This window comes from Oreochromis aureus, linkage group 20 (assembly GCF_013358895.1).
Source record: "Oreochromis aureus strain Israel breed Guangdong linkage group 20, ZZ_aureus, whole genome shotgun sequence".
Classification (NCBI taxonomy): domain Eukaryota; kingdom Metazoa; phylum Chordata; class Actinopteri; order Cichliformes; family Cichlidae; genus Oreochromis; species Oreochromis aureus.
Genome location: NC_052961.1, coordinates 32,418,956 through 32,442,870, shown reverse-complemented (window position 1 = coordinate 32,442,870; position 23,915 = coordinate 32,418,956). Strand labels below are relative to the sequence as shown.

Below are 23,915 nucleotides of genomic sequence, written 5' to 3'. Positions count from 1 at the left end.
GTCTAAGGAAAAACCAAAATACACAAGTCAAAACCTTAAGCCTATTAAGTAGGATTTTATGGTCAATAGTATCAAAGGCTGCACTGAGATCAAGCAAAATTATTACAGAACAATTCCCTGCATCAGAAGCCATTAAAAGAGCGTTATAGATCTTCAAGAAAGCAGTGTCATTGGAAAGCCAGACCGAAAAGAGTAAAGAATCTGTAATTTGCATAGTAAAGATGAGAACTGTCCATCCATTCTCTTCCGCTTATCCTTGTGAGGGTCATGGGGGGCTGAAGCCTATCCCAGCTACCATAGGGCAAGAGGCAGGGTCCAACCTGGAAAGGTCGCCAGTTTGTTGCAGGGCTAGCACATAGAGACAGACAACCATTCGCACCTATGGGCAATGTAGAATTACTTATTCACATAATCCCAAACCATGCAAACTCCACACAGATGTGAAATGTAAAATTGAGGTCAGAGGTGAAATGTGACATGATATTTAGATGCAGACTTAAACATGATATTTTGAATCCCCATATTCCAGTGTCATTTCATAAATGTTGCTAATTTCAGAAGTCCAAAGTAATGTGATATTTAGAGTCCTTTCTATATTCCCTATATGCCTTTATGTTGTCAATAACACTATAACCGGAAATGCAGAAGGGAAAAGGTTTACTCAATTTGAATTCAGGTGTTAATTCATTATCTGTCTTCAAAGATTTTAAGAACAGGTTAGAAGGTTAAGCCAACAATATGAAATGTATTCATTCAGTATTAATCAAACTGGTCTTTTTGCAGTGCAGTGACTCGTGCAGATTTTCCAGTCAGCTTGAAGCACCACATTTTAACCCCCCCCCCCAGTAAGCTCATAGATCCTGAGCAGCTTTTAAAGGTTCCAGACCAAAGGTTCCACCAAGTCGAATTCTAGGAGAGAGAAAAATATGCATAAAAGCTTTTATTTAAGATGAGCTTGTAGGCACTTGTGGTGAAATAGTTTCACAAGTTATTGATTTTTAAAGTGTTTATCTAATATTAATACACTTATTATGTAAGCTGTTCATCAGTTTAGTTGTCTAGGTTACCCCACGCTTGGCTTGCAGGTCAGTGAGCAGCAGTCAATAACCAGAGGCAGCCTCTGAAGCTATATGCTGTTGATCTTCAGCATGAAGATTGGTCTGCACTTTGTCGCGCCTCAAATGGTAATAAATCAAATACAGTGGAGTAGGAAAAACACCCCCCAAAAAAAAAACTTTCATAGGCATGTGGAGAGTACTTCTTTTATTTTAAATATGTCTTCATTGGTTTAGCCTGCATACAGTAATGCATCAGCACAGAACTACACAGTACATAGGTGGACTGCTGTCACACCAGTTGCAGCTTGGCCAATATGCAACATCAACAGTCAATATCAGACAGCCAGGCCAGCAAATCCTCTCATTTAAACTCCATTTAAAACTGCTACTTTTTTTTAGATACAAAAACCACTAGGACGCCTGTGTGTCAGCAACTTTTTTTTTATGACAACACAGACTTCAGTTAGGCAGTGTGGTACTTTACAGTGGCAAAAAAATAAAATATAACCCAAAAAAAAGAAGAGAATTTATCGTCACAGGTTGAACATCAGCCATGTTGATTCTTAGAGATAGAAAGTGAGCATCTGAAAAAATACACAATTATAATTGTTCCACAAAATAAATCAGGGAGGTCGCAATTTGATTGACACCCTCCCCTTGATTTCAAGCATTTCCATCCTATTTTTATAAGACAAAAATAACCAAACTTCCAATTGACACGTGTTCCCACAAATCCAGTTGTTGCCCTGTTCGACCTGTGTATGGCTTTAAATGGGGTTTAAAGACTTGGCAAGATGAGAAGGCAGTAATAACAAAATCAGATGCAAAGCTTTCAGCATGTACGCACTAAGTTTCCATCAGGCCTACAACATGCAGATAGGGTAAAGTAGTAACCGTGTATCTGGTGAGAATATTTAGGCACACATGAGAGCTATCTACAACTGTTACTTGTTCTCTTTTGTGCCAGCTTAAATTCGCAACTTCAATGAAAAAGTAAACACAGCGGCGTTTTACAGAAACTCAGTTCCTGTGTCGCACCGTTAAGGCCTTCCCTGACTTTCACAATAAGTAGCCATTAAGTTTAACCTTATGCCTATTTAACCCAATTTGAAGCTGGGCAGGGATAAAATGTGTGCTTTTCATATGTTTTTGTACTTTTTTTCCCCTTTACTTTTTTTTGGAATACAACAAGCTGTCAAACATATAACATCAGTATGGGTTTGACTTATAAAGATGAATGTTTCTGCTAGTGGTTCATTGGTATTGTACTTTTCAGGGTAACCATGCACAACACTTCTAAAAACACAAAGAAAAGCAATTCAATTAGCATTTTAAGATTAAGAACGTGGAGGTTTGTAAGGCTATGACCCATGGTTTTTCTAGGAGGAAGGATAGGATGGAAAAACAGAATCAACTCAGTCACAGAGACAAAATAACACAAACTGTCATAGTTTGATGAAATAAGTAGTGGAATATTGACTTGAGCCTCAAGTGCAGACTCTCCTAGCTTCTCTCCTGGTCGCCTGTGTAGGAAGTCCCCTGTGATGACAACATGAAGGAGAACATCTTGTTTAAAAACATTTTAGGATGTACAGATGGAGATACCTCTGACACTTTAGTTTGGATTGAGACTTAAGAGTCATCTTACCAAGCTTTAGTACTAATTAGTACATAGTAAGTGTTTAACAGCAGGATATACACTCAGGGCACTTTATGGAATAAGATAACCCCCCACAACAACCAGACAACCACCTATGGACAAGTATTTGGCAACTGGGAAGGAAAAACTCCCTTCAAACAGGATGAAACTTCCAGCCACGGCCAAGTCAGGGGTAAGGGTAAAAGGAAGGAGTGTAGGAAGTCAATTAAGCATAAATGCTAAATGGATGCTGTGAAAAATATTTGAATAGGTTCACTTCTTGGATCCAAACTAGATTTGACTGAGGTTGTACTTGGATGGAGTAAAGGATATATATGAACCTTACAAACAAGTATCAACTTCTAGGGTACAGAATTAAAGGGCAAAAACTGCATTTCCTCTAACGGCCAGTTTAAACTGGTTACAAACTGAGCTTTAGCTATAAAATTACAACCTGGTAATAACCTGGAGAAATGGTTTTGGTCTTTGTAGCTAATTTCCACATTAACAACACTTAGGATTAAGGGAGTGGCCCAAAGCTGTCTGCTGTCACATCCACTAAGCTGATTCACTGTCATTAAATTCTATTTCTTTGTATTAATTACACTATTTGTGGGGTATTTATGTCTTCATGTTATACCTGTAGAGTTTTAGGAGCTTGTAAACCAAGTGTTTGAGTGTCAGCTAAAAACTAAAGCTAAAAAAAACCCCCACCCACTGAAGTAGAAGAAAACAACGCTAACACTGAGGCTTTAAAAAACAGAGCCCAGAAAGAAAGTTAGAATGTAGCTATAACCAGCTAACAAGCTATCTTAGCTCAGTTTTCGACCCAGATTTAGCCAGTTGACATTCATGTGTGAACATGTTAGTACTGTAACGTAATGAAATGCTATAATAATAGGTAGTGAGTGAATTCAATACATGCTGCAGCTACAGTATCTCGTGTAATGTGAAATAATGAACTAGCTACTGAAGAAGCTAGCCAACTGTTATGCTATAATAATGTGTTAAAGTAGTTGTGTCCTGTCAGGACAAAAAGAAAAAAAATTAAAACAACAAAGGTGCAACAACAACAGCTCATCTGTGGTGAGAGGAAAGCTCTAGGACAGCCTGAACTTGTGAGTGTGCTACCAGTTATTTTCTCAATAACAACAACCCTTGTATTCTAGCCTTATGAGTTTATGGGGCTTTTGGATGGCTGATTTTTTATTTGAATAATAGCTATCCTGGTCTCCAGTCTGCATAACCAAGTATCCTTGGGCAACGTCAAGTTGCTCTCCAATGTGTTCGTCAGAGTACGAAAATGTGTGTTTAGATGGAAAGCACTTAAATGTAGGAAAAAGTGCTTGCGTGAATGTTTGTAAAGCACTCCAAGTGCTCAAGTAGAGTCGAAATGCATGATACGAGAACCAGTCCGTTTATCACTTGCTGTGCTGCCCTGTGTGTAATATGTAAGCTAGCTAAAATCTCTATCACACTGTGACTTTTTACAGACTACTTACGCAACATTAAAAAAAATAAAGGCAGCGGGTTTGTTTCACTCCAAACCCAGCAGCTCTACATCAAAGATGAGGGTGGCATTAGGTGGGATGATGCCCGGATGGCCTTTGTTTCCGTAAGCGTAGTCAGGCGAACAGGTCAGCTTGGCCCTCTGACCAACACTCATCTAGATGCAGGAGGATGAAGAGGAGGAGACAGAAACAGGACAAAGGCAACGGATTGTTATTGAGCACTTGTTCTGCTAGAAAATACAGTTAATTGGATCATAATGCAGTCTCTGCAGTGGAAGTTAGATAATAAGCCACAGGAGACAGTAAAAATATCTTGTTTACTAATGGTGCTTCAGTTTTCCTCAATCTTATCCACAGTGCATCTACTCTGACTGCTTTACTGCACAATAGCAAACGAATCTAAATGCCCTGTGGGTATATTAAAGATCACACTGAGCGCACAGAGAACTTGAAGTTACTACCATTAAAAATACAGGATGTCCACACAGGCTGCACGGCTGAGCGGGTGAGATATGGAGCTGTGTCCTTGCTGTGTTGGTGCACAGAGGAACAGAGTTAATGGAGAGCTTGGTAAGTGAAAACTCGATAATGGAACCATGTCAATAAATTTATGTGTTACAGAAGCAAAATACATCTTCTTTGAAACCATCCCAGTTACATTTGCCTCTAAATCATGACTGCTGAAGCTGCAGAGCTTTATGACTTTTCCCCCAGAATCTGATCCACTGGCATACAATACACTGCAGAACGTCCTCTGAGGACATCTGAATAAATTCACACAGCTTATAGACCAGCTTTAGATTCATTGCTTGATCATTATTTTATATGTGCTGTATTGGGGTTTCCGTATGGAGTGCTAGATACAAATTTAAGACTTTTTAAGACACATAATAAAATGTTTATTTCCTTTCCGCAATCAAGTCAGTCCATTGTAAAAACCAGTGGGAACAATAAGCTCAGCACTTATTTATAAAGCACATGAGCGGGTACATCGATATCACTGACATCACCACCTCATTTTAACCAGCTGAATTTCATAATTGACAGTAATATACGGAGCCCCTCTGATGACATGGTCCAAAAAAATAAATAAATTGTGGCCACAAAATACTACTTCGTGGGCACGAAATAGGTATAACGTGCGCATGAAATGCTAATTTGTGGGCACGAAACACTTGAGCGATAACCGTGATCCTTCCCAGGCCCTTGCAGTTGGTTGACAATAAAATCTATCCCGGCGTCCAGGTCGTACTTACGTCTGTAAAGCAACTGGGCTCTCAATATCCTGTTTAAATGTCTCTCCATAATAATGGTTCTTTGCAGTGCCAGGCTTTTCAAAATGCATTTGTAGCTCATTCCCAGCCTAAAATAAAACTCAATCATACTGTCTCTGTCCATGGTGTATAGGTTTAGCCTACTCTTATGCTTATGTCTCTACGCAGCTGTCCAGGAATTTTATCAATATGATGTGCGCACGTTATCTATTTCATTGCCACAAATGCGTAATTCGTTGCCACGTTATACCCAATTCGTGCCCACAAATAAGTATTTCGTGGGCACTTTATACTATTTCGAGGGCACGAAGTACGATTTTGTGGCCAGAATTTATTTATTTTTTTTGGACCACGTCATCAGAGGGGCTCTGTAGTAATACGACTAACTAGTTACATGACCTGGAACCAGACAAGTAGCAGAAACACAGCTTTATGCTGTTTGCTCTGGGTATGATGATGCTGTTTATAAACAGGTAAACGGGTAACAACGAACACGCGTGAACAAGCAAACTGCAAATAGTCTAAGCAGAAATCAAAAGACATTTTGCAAAATGCAATCTCAGTTGTCATTTTTTGCCCAGTAAGAATTTTACTTCACACTACCTCTTTTCATATCTCTGCTTTCATGGTGAGACTGTTTTATTTGTTTGTTTTTGTGTCCAGCCCATGCGCCGCTTAGTTAATCAGAGTCACTAAACTGTTGATTGAAATTCTACTTTGTTATTTTTTAGTCTTCAGACTAATTAGCAACAGTACGTCTACTTACCAAGCTAGCTAGCATATGGTGATAACTTGGCACTCCATCCTCGCCTGTAAATATGGTCACTTCTGGTTCCAAAAGAACTACAGAACCAGTGGAACACGTCAGCTTTGTTATTTCCATCTTCTCAGCAGAGTCGATGGTTGTTAATCTGACTGAAAATAGGCTGAATGAGCATGTATCCATGCTATAGTGAACCATCATCAACTGCAGTGAATTTTGTAGTTAAACTCCACCATCTTGGACTGCAGCTGGTGAAGTAAGCTTTCTTCTGTTGTACAGATTAGAACTGCAGCACATGAGCCAGTTTGGTGGCCTTCCAGCTTGCAGAAGATCTCCATTGCTTAGTAAGGAGTACGAACACCAGCTGCAGTCCAAGATAGTGGTGTTGGAATCTGTCCAACCACAGGACTAGATCCTTCCTACAAAGCAGCAGATGGATACTGAGGACTGCGACAACGGTAACCTACCCAGTGACTCAGCTAGTAGGGAAAATACATAATGGTTAGCAGCAAATTAACTTCCCAAATAAAAGTGAGAAGATTATGCCCTAGTAAACTGAAGGTGGGTATCACTGGAGGGATGAATATATAAAATTAAAACGTGCTAACCCACCATGTAAAGTCTATGATGGAAAAATGTAACGCTACTGATATTAACCTTTTTACTGCCTTCTCAGACCTTTTCCCAAAGTTCTCCAGCCTACCTGCACTACGCCCTCTTCCCAGCCTCGGATCACTTCCTGCTTGCCAATCTTAAACCGGAAAGGCTTGTCTCTGTCACGAGAGGAGTCAAACTTCCGTCCGTCTGTGAGAGAGCCTGCAAACAAGGAAACGGTAAGATGGAAGTACAGTGTGAGAGAGAAACAGAAACAGCTGCTGGTGGACGCCCTCATCCTGCTGTTGAAAAAGCCAGCCATTACCCCTGAACATGCACAATTACAGGACTAATCACTCACTGTTCAGGCCGGCTAATATCTAACGTGTACAAGTTGTTTCATAAAACCATCGGAAACAGTGATGTCTTCCAAGCTTCTCTGGCATCCATCATCTCTGCTGTGTTTATACGGAGCGCACAAATAAAGGGATTCTCAGCATCTCAGAAATAGAAGCTGCAGCTGTCTGCACAGTGGGTTTGAGTGTGAGTCAGGAAAACACAGGCATGGGTGCACAGAATAGCAGCCCTCCAATACCATTTCTGCCATCGTTATTACTGTTACCACCACTGTGAAAGGGTGTGTGTCTGTGTGTGTGGTTGCTTGATACAACATCGTACATGTCGATACGCAGATCAGGAGGCGAGGTGGCAAGATGCAGCCTGTAATCCCAGCGACACGGGGGGTGTCCTGTCCTCTTCTGGAAATCTAGATATCAGATTATCTGGCCTAGCTGAAAGGTCCCATTCGATCCAAGCACTGCAGTGCAAACAACCCAATAATGACTTTCTCACGCCGATCATTTCCTGGATGCAGAGCTGCTCCGAGACCCCAGACAGACCAAGTTTTGATCTTCATACAGATGTCTGCATTAAAAAAAGACTTGCTTGTGTAATGGAATATCCTGTTTCATGTCAAAATAACTTTGTAGGCTCGCAGGAAGGGAGACGGCTCAGAGAGGAAATCCTGCAGATTGTGGGTTATTAAAAAGGAGAGAATTCAGTCTCAAGCCTAAAAACAAGTTTTAAAAAATATGCTTTGCCTTGCAAAGCCCAAATGAGCTCTGACTTCATGTTACATAATCTCGAAGCAAAGAGGCTTGTGTTACAGGGCGAGTTATGTCTGTCTCACCAGGCAACAAGCTTTGCCAAACTAAAAACAGGTGCAGACAAATATGTAGTCTAGTATGCTGGGAAGTGCGCGACATGATCTACATTTTACTCTCTTTTAATACACTGCAAAGCATGCTAATGATATCTGTCAGTCTGTCCACTGCTTTTACGTCTCAACAGCAACACGAGGAAGGATTTCCATGAAGTAGCGTGCAATTTCCACAAGAAAACTCTCAATGATTTTGCTGATCCACGAACTTCATGCTCCACTATGAGTGGCTTGTAATAAATTAGCTGTTCATGTAGCACTGTCTGAGGGGAATTTTAATTTATGCAAAACTTTGGCAATAGAAAAGGCCACACATTTGATAGCACAACTTCTGTTAGCATGCAAACCTGCCACACAACAGATTGCTAAACCTCAACATACAGTGTTAGCATTGCATTGCTAGCGTTAGGGAGCTCAGATGGGAGAGGGGTCCAGAGGATAGGGCTGCCACATTGAAGGGCTCTGTCCTCAGAGGTATGAAGATTAGTGCGAGGGACAGACCCATAGCTGAAGATTGTAAGATCTGAGACAGCGTGCACGGGTGAAGGAGGTCAGACAGATACTGAGGGCCAGGATATGGAGGGATTCGCAAGTGAGAAGACGGATCTTGTAAGTGATGTGTGACTTGACTGAGACAGTATAAAAGATGGACACAGTCACTCATTGGTTAGTTAGTCACTTTTCTCTATCACCAGTGTTTTGAAACTTGCATCTGGGGGCTGCATCTGATTGTGAAACCCCATGCTTATTAGTTAATAACTCTATCCTTATTAGTCATAGACTCGTTAATATTAATAGGTCAAGTATACGTCATTAGTCAAATAAACGGCGCTACCAATTTGCTAATGTCCACAACTTGTAATGGATAAGTGTTCACACTCTGGATAATCCTTCTTTATCCACTACTGCCAACCAGTCCCTGAGGCTGGTACTGCTGGAGGTTTTTTCCTGTTAAAAGGGAGTTTTTCCTTCCCACTGTCGCCAAGTGCTTACTCATAAGGGTTTGTACTATTGTTGGGGTTTTTGTTCTAATATTAAAGGATCTTTGAATATAAAGTACCTTGAGGAAACTGCTGTTTTGATTTGGTGCTATATAACTAAAACTTAAATGAATTGAACCTTTTCCGTTTTCATCTGCACCCTGTGGCTTTGGATTATTAGTTAGACAACAAAACATTTTATGCTGCCATCAAAGTGGACTCCAGTGAACTGTAATAAGCTTCTTCCTTTTTTAAGCATTTTTGCTTAAAAAAAAAAGATAAGCTGACAACTGAGATATTAATTAACACAGAAAATAAGCCTTAGCTGCAGACTGTGCTGTACATCAGTCCTACAGCTGTATCCTGGTGGCACAAAGGAGGGGTTAAAAATAAAAGATATGACTAATATTGCTAACTCTTGTTCAGAGTGACTAAGTGACCAACATTCAGTGTCGTTCACATAACGTGCAATTCTCCAGAAAATAGTAGAGGATTGAGCCTGCTACTATTACAGTCAGCCAGACGGTTATAATCCGCTCAGCTAAACGCCACCAACCCCCCAACGACCCCAGAGAAACTCCAACAAAGACAGAAAAGCGCTGGAAATCAGACGGGATTTAAAACCGTGCTGTCTGGGTTCCTCTGGTCTGTCTGTCTGGTCCTCTGAGTGAACCCTGCGGCGGAATCAGTCTGCGTCCCCCCCTCCACCCCCTCTTTTGTTAATTCTCCAGACAAGACAAATGACCACATTCATTCAGTGATCTTCATGAGGCTGTAATGGAGCGGTCGGCCCCAGACTGAGGCGCGCATTATTTTACGCAGTGGTGAATCCAGAGCACCGTCCCCGGGACACACCACCACCTCCACCTGCTGTTGCTGATGCTGCTTTGCACGTTTTCACCTACCCAACACACCGAATGTGCGGGGAGTAGAAACGCGACGAAGGGGTTAAATTTCCACGCAGCTCGGTCGGTGACTGACAGTAATACCTCTTTGCCCTACTGAGAAATCACTGCCTGGAAAGGTCTGAGGCACAAAATATGTCTGCTGTGCACACTTTGTCCGGCTGCACGTTGCTCTCAATCCAACCCTCACAGCGTCCTTGCGAGGATTCTCATCATCTCCTGCGATACTTTCAGGATTATCACGCTGAGCTATTTTTCAGAACGGGTGTAGGAGACAGTTGCCCACAGCCGTCACTCCACTCGGACGGCCTTCCTGTGAACCCGCCGGTGTGCCTAACGTGTACCGTGTGTCCGTGCACGCACAGTTCAAGTTTGTCACGTCAAACTCACCGACATAATGCACCACGCACGTCTGTCCTTTTTTGGGGAAAGTCCGTCCTGTGGAGAAGCCAAAAGAGAGCTCAGTATAACATGCACATGACGCAATTAAGGCGCTGTTTCTATGGCTGCACCCAAGCACGTTAAAATGTACAGCAGGCTTTACCGTCACCGGGGGTGATGGTCTCGATTTCGACTCCCATTTCAGCGCTGTGCGTCCTGGAGCTGCTGCTGCTGCTGTCCCCGAACACGGCAACACTCCTCCCGCAGTCCGTCTGTCTGCGCGCTCCTCCGGCGGATGTTCCTCATCTCTCTCTCTCTCTCTCTCTCTCTCTCACACACACACACACACACACACACACACACACACACACACACACACACACACAAGGCGCCAATGGCTCACATCAACACTTCCGCCCACGACCACCAAAGTAAAACCCAATCTCAATCACTGGAACGGTCCCCTGGCGGCCACAGTGCTGGACCCGTTTTCATATTTAGATTAATGTTATTAGAATAAATCCGTTTTAAAGCGAATAATATATTGTTCGGATATTATTTTGTGATTTTAAAAAATCAAGATTAAAAAAAGGTTGCAAATAACATCAGTAACATATGTTTTAAATTGTCCACACCAATGTATCATAGTAAATTAAAACAAAAATGTTCAATGAACATTTAAAATTATGGGGAAAAATAAAATATAATAAAACGAAATACTAAACTAAATAAAAACAAACAAAAACATAAATGTCTTTATTTTTTGTTAATTTTGATCATTTGTCCAATACACAAGCATGAGCATGTACTGGGACCAAAGTTTAGTGAAAGTGGGACGTCAGAAGTGTGAGTTACATTAGGATGTAGCCTCCAGGATTGAAAAGCCATTTTACCACTGGCCAGCAGGGGCTGACTCCTAGTTGTATAGAAGTTATGAAAAAACTGTACTTTTGTTCTGTGACTTCAGTCAACACTTTCCTGATGACTTTATGCTGTCAGTCACTAGTTTGAAGTCTTTTTTAATACAGTATGATGTTCAATTTCACCCCCAACTAGTCACGAATGATGACCCCTCCTTCCCGAGTTCTGCCAGAGGTTTCTTCCCATTAAAAGGGAGTTTTTCTTCCCACTGTTGCCAAAGTGCTTGCACATAGGGGGTCAACTGTTTTCTTTCTATTATTATGTAGGGTTTTTACCTTACAATATAAAGCACCTTGAGATGACTTTTGTGATTTGGCGCTATAAAAATAAAATTGATTCCTTGGCAGTAGGCTCTAGGAAAGCCACTTTAAGTGAGGTTGACCCCTCTTGTTTCTGGATGTTGTGGATGGAGGAAATAGTGTGTTTGAGCATAAGCATATGCAAATTGCAATTCATAAGGGAAAAAACAACTCTCATCTCTCAGATTCATTGCCACATCTCAAGATTAGTCACAAAATACTCAGAAAAACAGGCCTTCAAAAAGGAAAAACAGATCATAGTGCACTGGGTTTACTCTGGGCCACTGTAGAGAACAAGGACACCAATAAGTGCTCCTTAAATGCAAAAGCACAACCTAACAAGAAATTTAAGAAGTTATGTGCCATTCATTTCTGATTGAAAGAGGAATCAGAACGGACCTGCTTCTTAGGTTTTGATTTCCCAACTTTCTCCATGGTTCATTAAACTGTAGCAAAGTAGTTGAGGCTGTTATGCTGAAGTCACTGTAAAAGAAATGCACGCCAACCAAGTCCATGTGGATGTGTGTGTGTGACCTCTGAGATACATTTTAATTCAGAATACAGTAAGTTTAAACTGTACGTGAGAACAGGAAAGGAAATATTTAAAGTGGAAGTGTTTTTTTTATTCATGAGAATGATTTTAGGTTTCTTAGATCTAAACACTAACCAGTGAGTCACTTTTTTAGTGTGAGACAAACAATAAAACACTATTAGAACAAAGGGGGCCCATCAGATCTGATCAATAGTCACATTTTACACAAAGCTTGACAGTTCCATAAATCCATCTAGCATGTGTTGCAGATTGCTCAGACCTCCCTCTTCCCACACAACACTCTTAGCTTTAAAAGGGGCACTAAGAGGATATCAAGCCAGAGACCCGACTGACAATCTCATGTCCAGCTGGGATCGTCTCCCTCCATTTTGGCATGCCCAAATCCAAGGAGGACCCCTAGATTAGAAACCACATCATCTGTCTTCCTCTCATTTATGAGGCTGTCTATTGATTTACATTTTAAAAAGTTCAACTTCACAGCAGAAATAATCATGTTAGCAGGCTGACAGAAACCAAGTCTCTACAGATATTTTCTTAGGAAGTCCTATAGAATAGGTAATGCCATTGTTTTGTTAAGGAAGGTAGCCAACTTTGAATAGCTGGCAGCTGTGTGGCAAGCTTTAACTCTCCTAATTAGAGTTGGACAAACAATAAAACCTGCTGCCAGATGCAGAGAATCTTTGTGTTTGCTTCAGTTTTGGTGAGTTCAATCCTAGTATTTGATAAGTCTGTTACTTAGTAGTTGTTAGCAGAGCTGTGTGTGTTTAATGTTGCATCCATGCAGTTCATTGATGCACCTTGCTAACCAAATATGCAAACATGCAATGGTAACTTAGGCTTCCAGCCTCTTGTCCAAATATGGTCACTCTTAAAAACAAACCAAATATTCTGACAGCCAAAACATCCAGAAGTCAAAGCGCGATGTAACTGTGACAACATCCTTCTTTTAGATACAGTCTGTGTGCCAGACTGACAATGGAAATGGGGGTATTTGGCAATAAGCTGTATACACACTGTTGCTGGGTCCATGTGTAATTTCTTTTGGGAAGTCTGACAAATGGAGGGATTTATACATTAGAAAACCAAAATGAAATGTGGTTACATCACTGATAATCTCATTGATGTAGTTTCCATAAATGTACCGCTAATGACAGAAGAAGTGAAATGCTAACAATATCTGGCATAATTATAATTCATGTTTTCTCACTTCATAAAAGCAGCAGATATCCCACTAACAATAACAAAAACACAAGACCATAATTTCTTTATACATCAACCATAAAATGGATTTATTTCACCAGAGGTCCAAACATATTTTTGTGTTGCCCCAGGATGCATAGAAGATGTCAGTGTATCTTAGGAATTCAACTTCCGCTATCACAAACCAGTGTTTACAATCTAAATGTTCTTTTGCTCGACCATTGGTTTAATAATAAAGCCATGTGTAATTGGTTTTCATATATCAAAATGCCTCTGTCTAACTGGGACAATCTTACAATCGGCGCGAAAAAGAAAGAAAAAATGAGGAGGAAGTGATGAAAGGAGTTGATTTTTAAAAAATAATTCCATCTTCATTTAAACAAATGGACAGGTGTGGTTGTGGAGGTGTGTAAAGAAGAGTAAGGCTACTGGTACAGGTTGGTTTGGAAAGAGAAAAATCCTTGATGTTTTGTTCCATCATCACCCATTTCTCTCCAACATGAATGTGTGGAGAGAAATGGAAACTTGTACAAAGCCACATCATCATGCTATAATAAACTGGCTTTGGTTATGTGGTTCTGGTCTGTGCTGTTGAGACAGAATCAAAGTGAGAATCTGTCACGGTGTGGATCTGCCAAAGCACCAGCTACTGACAGCTGATGGGCTGAGTTAAGGTCTATAGAAAAAGAAAAGATGGGTTAATGGAAAACAAACAAATCTATAGTGAACACCTTTATAACTAAACTGTCGTTCAGACTGCATCTTCAGGCTCTGACAGGCTCTTACATGAACTCTGTTCCAGTCTGGAAGATTTTTAGCTTTGTCCCCGTTACCGTCTTTCACAGACGGGGAGAGGGGGAGAATTTGGGGGGACAGGGCTGTGAAGCAGAGTGTTAAGTTTCACTTTAGAAAAACAAAACTGAGAAATTAGAAGTCCATACATAAGTCCGTTTTCTCTCCACCCTCGATAGGGCAGCAGGTTTCAAAGGGCTGCTCAGCCACGCCACAGCGAGAGGGAGGAGTGGAAGAGGGAGGAGGGCAGCTGGAGGAGGGGGACAGGGAGAGGGTTCAGGGGGTTGATCTTCCTCTCTCATCCTCACTTTAGCCGCTGGACGATTACAGCGTTGAGGAGGTTGGCCTGCTGCAGCGTCTGGCTCTCATCCGTCAGCTCCTTGTTGGGGAAGGTGGTCATCAGGACGAACTCTCTGGCAGCCATGGCGGGCCGGGCCGCCACCACAAAGTGTCGCAGGTCAGACACCCTGAGAGACACAAGGACACGGCAGGACAGGAAAAGAGGGTTACATGACAGGATGAAATCTGAATATGTTAGCTTCTACTCTTTAATACAGGACTGATTTCACCTTCTTCGATTATTTAGGCTGGTAGCCCTGACCAAGCTAAATGTTGTCCACAGACTCGTGTACCATAGTTTGTGCATCTGTTTCTTTCTCTCTTTTTCAAGAACATGGTTTGTGTTGGTGTAAAATCACAGTGTGTAGGGTTTATGAGACAGGGATTAACTGATTTACAACCCCCCCCAAACCTTGTGTCCCTAATAAGCCACTTGAAGCAACGCAATGTCTTCATATCCACATCCAGCAGAAACACGTGCAATTCAAAAAAAAATTACCTGTGGGTATGGTTGAACTTTTGGACCAGCCTGCCACCATCGGCCAGTCTGATCTGAATGTTAGTGACGGGCTGGGAGGGGTCGAGGTTCACTGAGGCACTGGCTTGGGCCTCGTTGGCAGCTTGGTCCTGCTGGGAGGTGGGCGGAGCTGAAATCAACTCTGGTGTGGCGCTGGAGAGAAAAGGGGAAAAAAACCCCAAACATGACCAAATTGAACAGGTTATGAATGAAAAAAATACACAATGTATACTTTTAAATACATGAATGTCAACATCTGAATAATAAAGCAGCTACTGATTTGGTTTGCAGTTATTTTCCAAACATTTGTCTGAAACACTTTAGTTTGGGTTTTGCTTTTCCATTTGCTGCTTGCTGTTCGATTTTACTGGGGTTTTATGCAATCAAACATTTAAATATTCAAATTACATGCTCCTGCAGTCCTGTGGACAGCAGACGATTTCATGGCCTGAGGAAAAAGTTTTCAGCTTTGAGATTTTGTATCATTTTCAGATAAACACCGGCCTATACATGGTACCACAACAATGTACCGGAAAACTGATAAAAGCATCAAATATCCCCATCCACAAATAAATAAAGAAGATAATCAAATAGTGAGGATTTTGATATATTACAGACTTCTTATTTTATGTTAAAAGCTCTCTTTAAATTTTACAACATTAGCAAATGACTCACTGAGTTGAAGTCAGACTCATCCACATAAACCAGATGAGTAAGATAAATATATTTTTTTAATGTTTTCACTTATCTTGGGCCATGCTATCATTTATTATTTCACTAATACATTACAATAAGGGTTTATGTTTGTTGGTTTCATTTTATAAAGTTAGTAAAGAACTGAACTGTTAGTTGACAGTCAGCCTGATATCGTCTTACAGGACCCCCAGTGTCTTCCACACAGTGAGGAGTGCAGCTTATTTATTAGTCTTCTGGGCTGGCCATAACCCCACCCGAATCTCATCTTGGAGAAAGTATCAGGATCATAATAAAGTATCATTTTAAACAAACATCATTTTCTAATGGACAACCACAGTACGATTTTTCCAAATAATAAAAATGAGCAAAATGTGAATACTTGTGTTTTGGTTTTTAGAAAACAACATTCCTCAAATAGGAAAACAAGTTAACATAAGACTATTTTAAAATTGTTATTTTTTAAGATTTCTCTAGTCTTGCTTTGAGCCTACATGTGACAGGACATGATCCGGATTACTAATCTTCCATTTTGCTCCAAGTATGAGTAAGTTGTATAAAAGTTTGACTGAATTATATGTTTGAAATATATGCACTTTATTAAATGTAAGAAAATTTATAGCAATTTTCCAATGTAATTACTGTCAACATGCATGACTTATGGAGGTTATTAGTAACCTTGGAGTTTCTATGACCCATAGAAACCAATAATTCATCCAGATGATTCATGATAACTTGAAAAACGAGGCAGACTGGTTCACTGACCTTTATATGAATGAAGCTTGCACTGAGCTCAGTCAGTGCTTTTTTAAAAACCATACAATAGAAACAATACGGCTACAATGTTAAATCAAACGTCATCCTCACCTCCCCAGCTTCTGTCCTTCACCTTCAAAGGCTTTGAATGCCATCTTAGGCTTGGTAAAGTCCTCATCTCTGTGGTCCTCCATGTCTAGGTTGACTTGGCCCCCTCGAGACCGTTGTCTCAGCTCAAGAGGAATCTCCCTGTGGGATGAGGATGAACGGATGAGTGTGGATCTAACATTCAGCAGAACATAACACGAGCCGAAAAGTAAATCACTGAAATTGCAAACAAATAATAGATTTCAGCTATTCTCACCCTCTTCTGATCGCTTCAAGGAAGTTGGCATTTCCAGGATCATCGTAGCTTCTGAGTTCACCGTTATCCAGACTGAAACCGGTCTTCCACAGCTTAAGCACCACATGTACCTAACACACAGACACACACACATACGCACATAGATACATACGCACATAGACACACAGGGATTATTCAATATGGATGCAATTTCCCCCACAGCCATTTTTTAAAGGAACAAAATTACCAAAGCAATACAATAATTCACTAAACTAACTACAAAGAGTCCAAATCCAGCTCGTGTTATAACTGCCACAGTTCCGACTTGCTTGAATTCTGCTGCACCCCACACTTCCTGCACGTGCTGAATGGCCCACTTGCCAAAATACACTGAGCAGAATCACTGGCTTTGAAGTTATCTGCTGCTGGCAGGTAATGGAGGCATGAACGGCTTCAACACCCACTTGACACTAGCACATTGACCTTGTCCTGTTCTTTTGTGGTCTGACAGTCGTGAGCCTTGAATCCCGGTGGAGCTTTTCTGTGTAGAGTTGCATGTTCTCCCTGTGCCTATGAGGGTTCTTCCCAGGTCCTCCAGCTTTCTCCACAGTTACAACAGGTGGCTGGTGTCTGTTACAGTGGTAATTCCTGAAACAGATAGTGGACCACCACCAGAGGTGAAGGTAGTCCATTCTGAGTTCAGAACAAGTTGCTTCTCCAACTAGACGAGTTCAAATATCTTAGCTTTTGGTTCGCCGGTGTGGCAAGTCGATTTTGATGTCACATCATGTGTCACGCGACACAGTCTTTGTGTTGTGTCGGCCATTAGTATTCCTCTTGACTTCTGTTACTTGGCGTATGTACGATCTTCTCAGTTTTTACCATGATTCTAACAATATTCCAGTACAGGAGCCCAGAGACATTCAGATATACAGAGGGAGAGGCTGGAGTTGTTTGAAAAACATGGCTTCTGGTTGTGACTTCTTCATCTCCTATTTCAGCACTTAGATGGCAATTTTGTCTGAGAGGCGACACCTATTGTTCAGGAGAATACTGTATTGTGTCTGTGAGACACGGTTGTGGCGCAGAGCAAAGCGACCATTACAGCAGGTACACTTTGAGACTGACAGACAGATTGGTGAGGGGTCGGCACTGAATGAGACGCTGTACCCACCCGTTGCTGTGAAGAGACCCGAGCTGTCCATTCACGATTCAATCTACGTTCCTAGCCTTAACTACAGTCACAAAGTCACAGAAACAAGCGTCAGAAATTAGTTTTCTTTAAAGGATGGCTGGGTGGAGCAGAGGCGCTGCTCCTCCACAAAGGAAAGGGAGCTAGCTGAGATGGTTCGGGCATCTGACTAGGATGCCTCCCAAAGGCCTCCTAGGTTAGGTGTACGATTTGCATTATTAACGCAGGACAGAACACAATGCAACTCTAAATATAGAGTTATTCTAAGAAATCTAGCGGTGCCTCTAAAATCAGCTCCATTTATTTCATACTGTTGGTGCTGCTGAAACATGCATTTGTATACTTTCAGGCAAACTGTGCTTTGCAGATTGCATTCAGGCTTGATACATAATTGCAGCATATTTGCCACAGAGTGCCTGTAATAGTGCAACATCCCTGCAGGATTTGTCTGGTATTAATGGCTAAAGAGACCTCTACTCTGCCTATATATTCTCTCAGATTTATGAGCTACTTTTAGAGCCAATATAGTTTTTGAAATACTCTCAGAACAACAAGTTAAGTGCATCATGCCTTTCAGCACTGGTATGCTTTGTGAGATGGCCGTGAGTGCAGTTTATATAACAAAGCAACAACAAAAAAAAAAATCTCAGCTTCCTACCTACAAAGTGTTATGTGACTCTACTCATGAGGACACTCTTTAGGATTTGATTAATGATTAGTTGGATTCCTGGAACAGGATTAATCACCCTTCATCTGTTACTGTCTTGTTTTATTGCTATAAACTAAGAGCCGCAAGCTTTGATTGACTGAAGTCTACCTTGGATCAGATTCAGAAACACAGGACAGGAAACAATGCAAGGACAGAATTACCCCCAAAAAGAAAGAAAAAAATCTACACTCACATCCTGCTGCCTGTTGGAAGCTTGCCTCTCACCAGCCACATAAGTTGACTCTTCCTCGGGGGCTGCTCCTAGCCTGTAACCTCCGCCAACAAACGCCTAGAATAACAAGTACAATCAGAACAGAGTAACTGATTTACAGACACAAAACAAATCTGCTAACAAGAGTAACATAGAAGACAAGGAGCCTGACATGAACAGCTGCTTACAGTAGCTATACTTCACCTTAGCCTTGCTGGGCTCTCCCGGTCCTCTCCCGCTGCGGTCCAAAGGCACAGCTCCATGTTCCTTTGCCCCCTTGAATAGATCCTCTACCACTTCATTGGAGCTCTTTTTCTTAGGAGGTCCCACAATCTGTTGCCCACTGCGCTCTGATCCTCCTGCAAAAAACCTGAGAGGGTGGGAACAGAGCTAGTTAGAAGTCTTTTATAAACAGAACAACAGACACTCTGGGGAAAAAGAGAGAGGGAGAAAGAGAGAGAGAGTGTGAGTGAGAGAGAGAGAGAACAATGTTCTACAGGGTCACATGTCACAGTGTGAGAGTGGGGATAATAAAGTCATAGTAGCAAAATAAAGATTGGTATGAAAAACAACAGTGTTTCTCTGCAAAAACTAAAATCCTTGTCCTTTTTGTCCAATAAAGACTGTTTACAGTGAGTCTCTTGTCCTGCTGATGGACAGCTGGCCGCAGTAATCCTTGTTCTGTGCTGTAGCCTTTATAAGCTTGGAACAGCAGCACAGGATCTGGTTAGAGTGGTCCTCCAGCTCTCAGTTGGGTGTCCAGAGCAAAGGTACTGTCCACTATTAAACTGACTACAGATGGTTCTGTTCTCTTGAATGACAAATAAACTAAGTCTATTGGTGTATGCATAGTATGTGTGTCTATGTGAATGTTATTATGATTTTTAGGAGTAAGCTTATTTGGGTAGACCAAAAAACACATTTAGCTATTTATCTTTACTTTTTCATCCACCTGAGAACATGAGGCAACTGACTGATTATTCAACAGTCTCCTGGCTTTTATTTTGAAAGTCCACTTGCTGCTAATCAGCTAGCTCTGGTCTTTCCTGTCTATCCTTTCCCTTACAAGCAGGCTAGTCAGGTAACTCCTACATCTTGGACTATAAAGTGTACATGGTTTTACTTAATAATTTGTAGGATCACAACAGGAAAGACAAGTTCATTTGAGGTATCAACCACGGTTAAAGCACTGATTTGTTGTCCCTTTCTTTCTGAAATAAAGGCAACATCAGTATCTTTCAGAAAGATCTCAACTGTGTATTGAAAACTGAATGAAGCCTTCATGATGGATCTACAGGAAAAAAAAAACAATTCTGAGACCAACTGAGAAGGAGGGAGAAAAGTGCTCAGATCAAGAAACACAATGAATGGACTACAGACCATTCAGTAACTGTATGAGTGAGAAAAGCTGCCATATGTTAGAACTTATTCAAGGGTGTTGGACAAGCTTCAGGTGACAACCTGATAGAGTGGAAAGTTGAAATCAAAACTAAAGGCAGGAACAATCTCAAATTTAAAGCACTTTTTTACTCAATGTGTCTTTTCATAGCTTTAAGGTTTTGATACATAATGAAGAAAATAGGCAAAAGAAAACAGAACATCTCTACTGAGTAGTCCTTTGCAGTGTATCAGCTGTTTGGACAACAAAGAAATAAGATGAGCATATAGTTGCACTGGAGACGGGTGTCTGGGTAGCCAACTATGTTCACATTGTTCTAGCAGTCAGACAGCAAGACAAACAATGTAACCAGACTTGAAAAATGCACAATCTACAGTGCTGCATTATATAATTCTTATGTATGTGAAAGTCTGTCGCCTGGATGGAAACAAACTTAAAAAGACATGACATGAAATGAAACTGACAAAAGGTGCACTGTGGAGGCAACAACAAGACAACAACAAAGAGGGAACGCTTTTGCAAACCACTGCTCTCTCCTTATCCCTCCTAACTGATTTTATTTTCTAAAGCCAGTGTCTCTGTCTAGTAGCATGTGACCGTACTGACAGCTCCTTTAGGTTGCACAGGTAGTCCCGCTCCTGCAGACAGACTTGTCAAGAAGTTATCAAGAAATATGGCACCATTTCTACAACAGGTACTGTCTCGCGCTACCATAGAGGCTAATACTACTAACAAAAAGGAAAACTACAGACAACAATTAACATCAGAGGTACAGAGAGAGCAATGGTCTATGGGCAGCTGCTGTAAAACCATTCACTGGTCTTGTTGTTGTCTGTATACTGCACCTGTTGTGACTGTCATTTGCACCAAAGTCAGTAAAATGGATTCACAATGGTTTACACTTCCTAACTGGATCAACTGATATCCCTGAAGTTTAACTGACTTTGATTAATACAGCGATGTGTGAATTTCCTTTCACTCATTTTGAGCTGTCTGAATGGTTAGGCAATCTGAATATATTCAGATAAAGGAACTCCCCCCTCGTCCAAACTATCCCAGAAGCCACTGTGCACTGAGAAACAGAACCAGAAGAAATGTTAATTATAAATTACATCATTACTGACTCTGGAATAAAATACTCTCTGTTCTTTAGCTCTGTTTGCTTGCTGGATGAAATGAAAACGGACTGTGAAGGTTATCAGTACCCCCACACGGTCCCTTAACAACCAGTCCACTGCACTGATCCAGCAGCAGAATCTGTTGACACAGCAGGAAAGCGACCAGCTCCCAGAGAATGAGGTGTTACCAAAAATAGTTTGGTGCATTCTGGAACCACACCAGCTAGGTGTGACTTTGTACCATCCATCCACAGCTCAAACAGACAGCAACATCTGTCACACCCATTCTGAAAGGCCTCCGGCACAAAAAGATATTTACCTCTTTTGCTCGTAATTATCTATTTGAGTATTATACTGAGACACACTGAAGCTTTTCTGTAACTCAACCTGAGAGAGCTGTGGTCTTATTTCCACACCTTTTAAATGAAATGTCACACTCACTAAAGATAATAAGCAGACAAAAGGGAAGTACACTTACCTTTGGCCTTCCTCTTCATCACTCTCATCCTCTGCTTCATGCATTAGATCTCTGAAGGAGGTCACTCTGGGCTGACTACTGGACGATAAAATTGTATAAATACATGTATAAGTGTCCTGTACTTGGATAAAAACTTCGCTCTTATAATTGTGCCATTACATTGTGATTAAAGCACTGACAGGCTGGATGGAGACTGTACCTGGGGCCTGCGGATCGGGACACCGAGGAGCCACCCTCAGGCTGGGGAAGTGTCACTATGTCATCATCGGCTCCGTCTTCAAAGAAGCTGGCAAGTGCAAGCTGAGGATGCAAAACGAGCATGCAAATGTGACAGCACGAAACAGATAGTAAGATAATATTGACGAGCTCCAGATGCTACTGGGTAACACGTCTGTCATGAGCTCGCGTCAAACATTCTCGAGGATTAAGCGATTTAGCCACAGTTTCACTGACTTATTTTCTCTTTCTCTTTGTACACTGATGACGCTGGTACAGTGAAGAAACTCTGACCATGTCTGTGTTATCTTACAGTATCAGACCACGCAAATACTGTGGATATGCACTTATTTCCCTAACCCCCCCACACACGTTATTCTCCCATGGAGCAGGGGCAGGTGGCTACTAATAATAACCATTTATTTAGCGTTGCATGCTAACCCTAGCTAGCATGGGTCAATGGGTTTACGGCAGACCAGCTTAGACAAAACTTAATGGACAATCTTCTTTATGATAACACAGCAGTAGTTACTGTAAGCGTGACGCTGTCAGCTGACAAACTGCACGCGTGAATTGTTGCTGATGATAAGAAGCAGTCCGGCCATTGTCAAAGGGTGACTTGCACAAATTGCCGGCAAAACCCGGCTAACGTTAGCCGTCGAGCTACTGGTCTGACACATGCCCGGTAACCGGAGTTTCCTTTATAGGGTCTTTTCTACAGTCCACCGCAGCTCCGTGGAAGACCGCAGAAAAGCCGTACCTGCAGATTCCAGCCGGCAGACTCCAGAAAAAAACGGGCCCTCTCCTCATCCACATCAGTAACAGCGACGAACTCCCTCACTGACTCCTCTTGGTTCGCCATTTTGATTCGCTCCTTCAATGACTCGTCCGCCTCCACCTGAGGAAACTAGCAACAGATGATGGTTCCTATCCTGTTACAAACCAGACAGGAAGCAAGTGGAGTTAAACACATCACCGTCAAAAAAGGTCCCATAAGGTTTCAAACTGTATTTTATTTTTTTCAACGAGTATCGACAGCTCTCATAATATGAACACAGTGTATTTTTTATAACAATTTCCTGCGTTGTTAACATGATTTTAACCACTTGGTGGCGACATATCCACAAGTTAAACTGAGCAGTAACTCATGAGCGTTACACTGTGTAATATTTGTTCCTGTGTATGGGGTGTTTTAAGTCATTACTTATTCCTCAAGGTAAAGAATATATAAATTATCCTTTTTAAACTTTGCTTCTGAACCAGGACAAAGACGTCTATAAATTTAACTGCATTGGATTATATATTTGCATTTGGTTCAGTTCCAACTGGGGACACAAATCCCTTTTGGGGTTACATCAGAAAGAGTATCTGGTGACCCCTTCTGACAAGCGAGTTGCTGGGAGAGAGAAAGAGAAAAGATCACCTCTTATTTTAAACAGACTATAACAATTTTCTAGCTTTTCTTCAGACACTGTCAAGGTTTTCATCTCATTCTGTCTCGTTAATCTGATTCCATTCCAACAAGCTCTGACACATCAATGTGGGAACTTCTAATGCCACCAGCAGATCATAATCTGCATCTTATACCATTTTTCAGCTCCTATCTCTAGTTTATATTTTTATGCAAGTGCTCCGTGAAACAAATGCTGGCTGAAGTGTCAAACACCCTCACCTCTGGCAGAGCTGCTCCAGGAAACATGTTCCTCTGATTCCAGTATGATAAGCAGATGGTGAGAATATTCCCATGGGTGATAGGCTACCTTTGTATTCCAATAAAGTGTCTGATTGCAGGCTGGTCAGATGGCACAAATCAATCCACATTCAGACAGATTTGGACCGTCTTAATTTTTTTTGG

The 23,915-nt window shown here is 41.4% G+C and overlaps 2 protein-coding genes across 3 annotated transcripts; both read right to left on the bottom strand.

Annotated features, from left to right (window-relative positions):
- Window positions 1-1,248: 1,248 nt before the first annotated feature.
- Window positions 1,249-10,649, bottom strand: fkbp1ab (FKBP prolyl isomerase 1Ab). The gene is made up of 5 exons (XM_031728767.2): window positions 10,488-10,649; window positions 10,334-10,381; window positions 6,949-7,061; window positions 4,200-4,363; window positions 1,249-2,597 (listed from the first exon to the last, which is right to left on the bottom strand). Exons 1-4 carry the CDS (start codon window positions 10,522-10,524, stop codon window positions 4,235-4,237), a joined length of 327 nt encoding a protein of 108 aa, XP_031584627.1. The 5' UTR covers window positions 10,525-10,649; the 3' UTR covers window positions 1,249-2,597; window positions 4,200-4,234.
- Window positions 10,650-13,357: 2,708 nt separating this feature from the next.
- Window positions 13,358-22,977, bottom strand: nsfl1c (NSFL1 (p97) cofactor (p47)). 2 transcript variants are annotated; one of them, XM_031728768.2, is made up of 9 exons: window positions 22,821-22,977; window positions 22,044-22,144; window positions 21,845-21,922; window positions 19,054-19,219; window positions 18,832-18,927; window positions 16,759-16,868; window positions 16,506-16,643; window positions 14,928-15,098; window positions 13,358-14,556 (listed from the first exon to the last, which is right to left on the bottom strand). In XM_031728768.2, exons 1-9 carry the CDS (start codon window positions 22,920-22,922, stop codon window positions 14,394-14,396), a joined length of 1,125 nt encoding a protein of 374 aa, XP_031584628.1. In that variant the 5' UTR covers window positions 22,923-22,977; the 3' UTR covers window positions 13,358-14,393. The 2 variants fall into 2 exon arrangements, with proteins under 2 accessions (XP_031584628.1, XP_031584630.1); XM_031728770.2 differs by having other exon boundaries at window positions 21,845-21,919.
- Window positions 22,978-23,915: the final 938 nt, after the last annotated feature.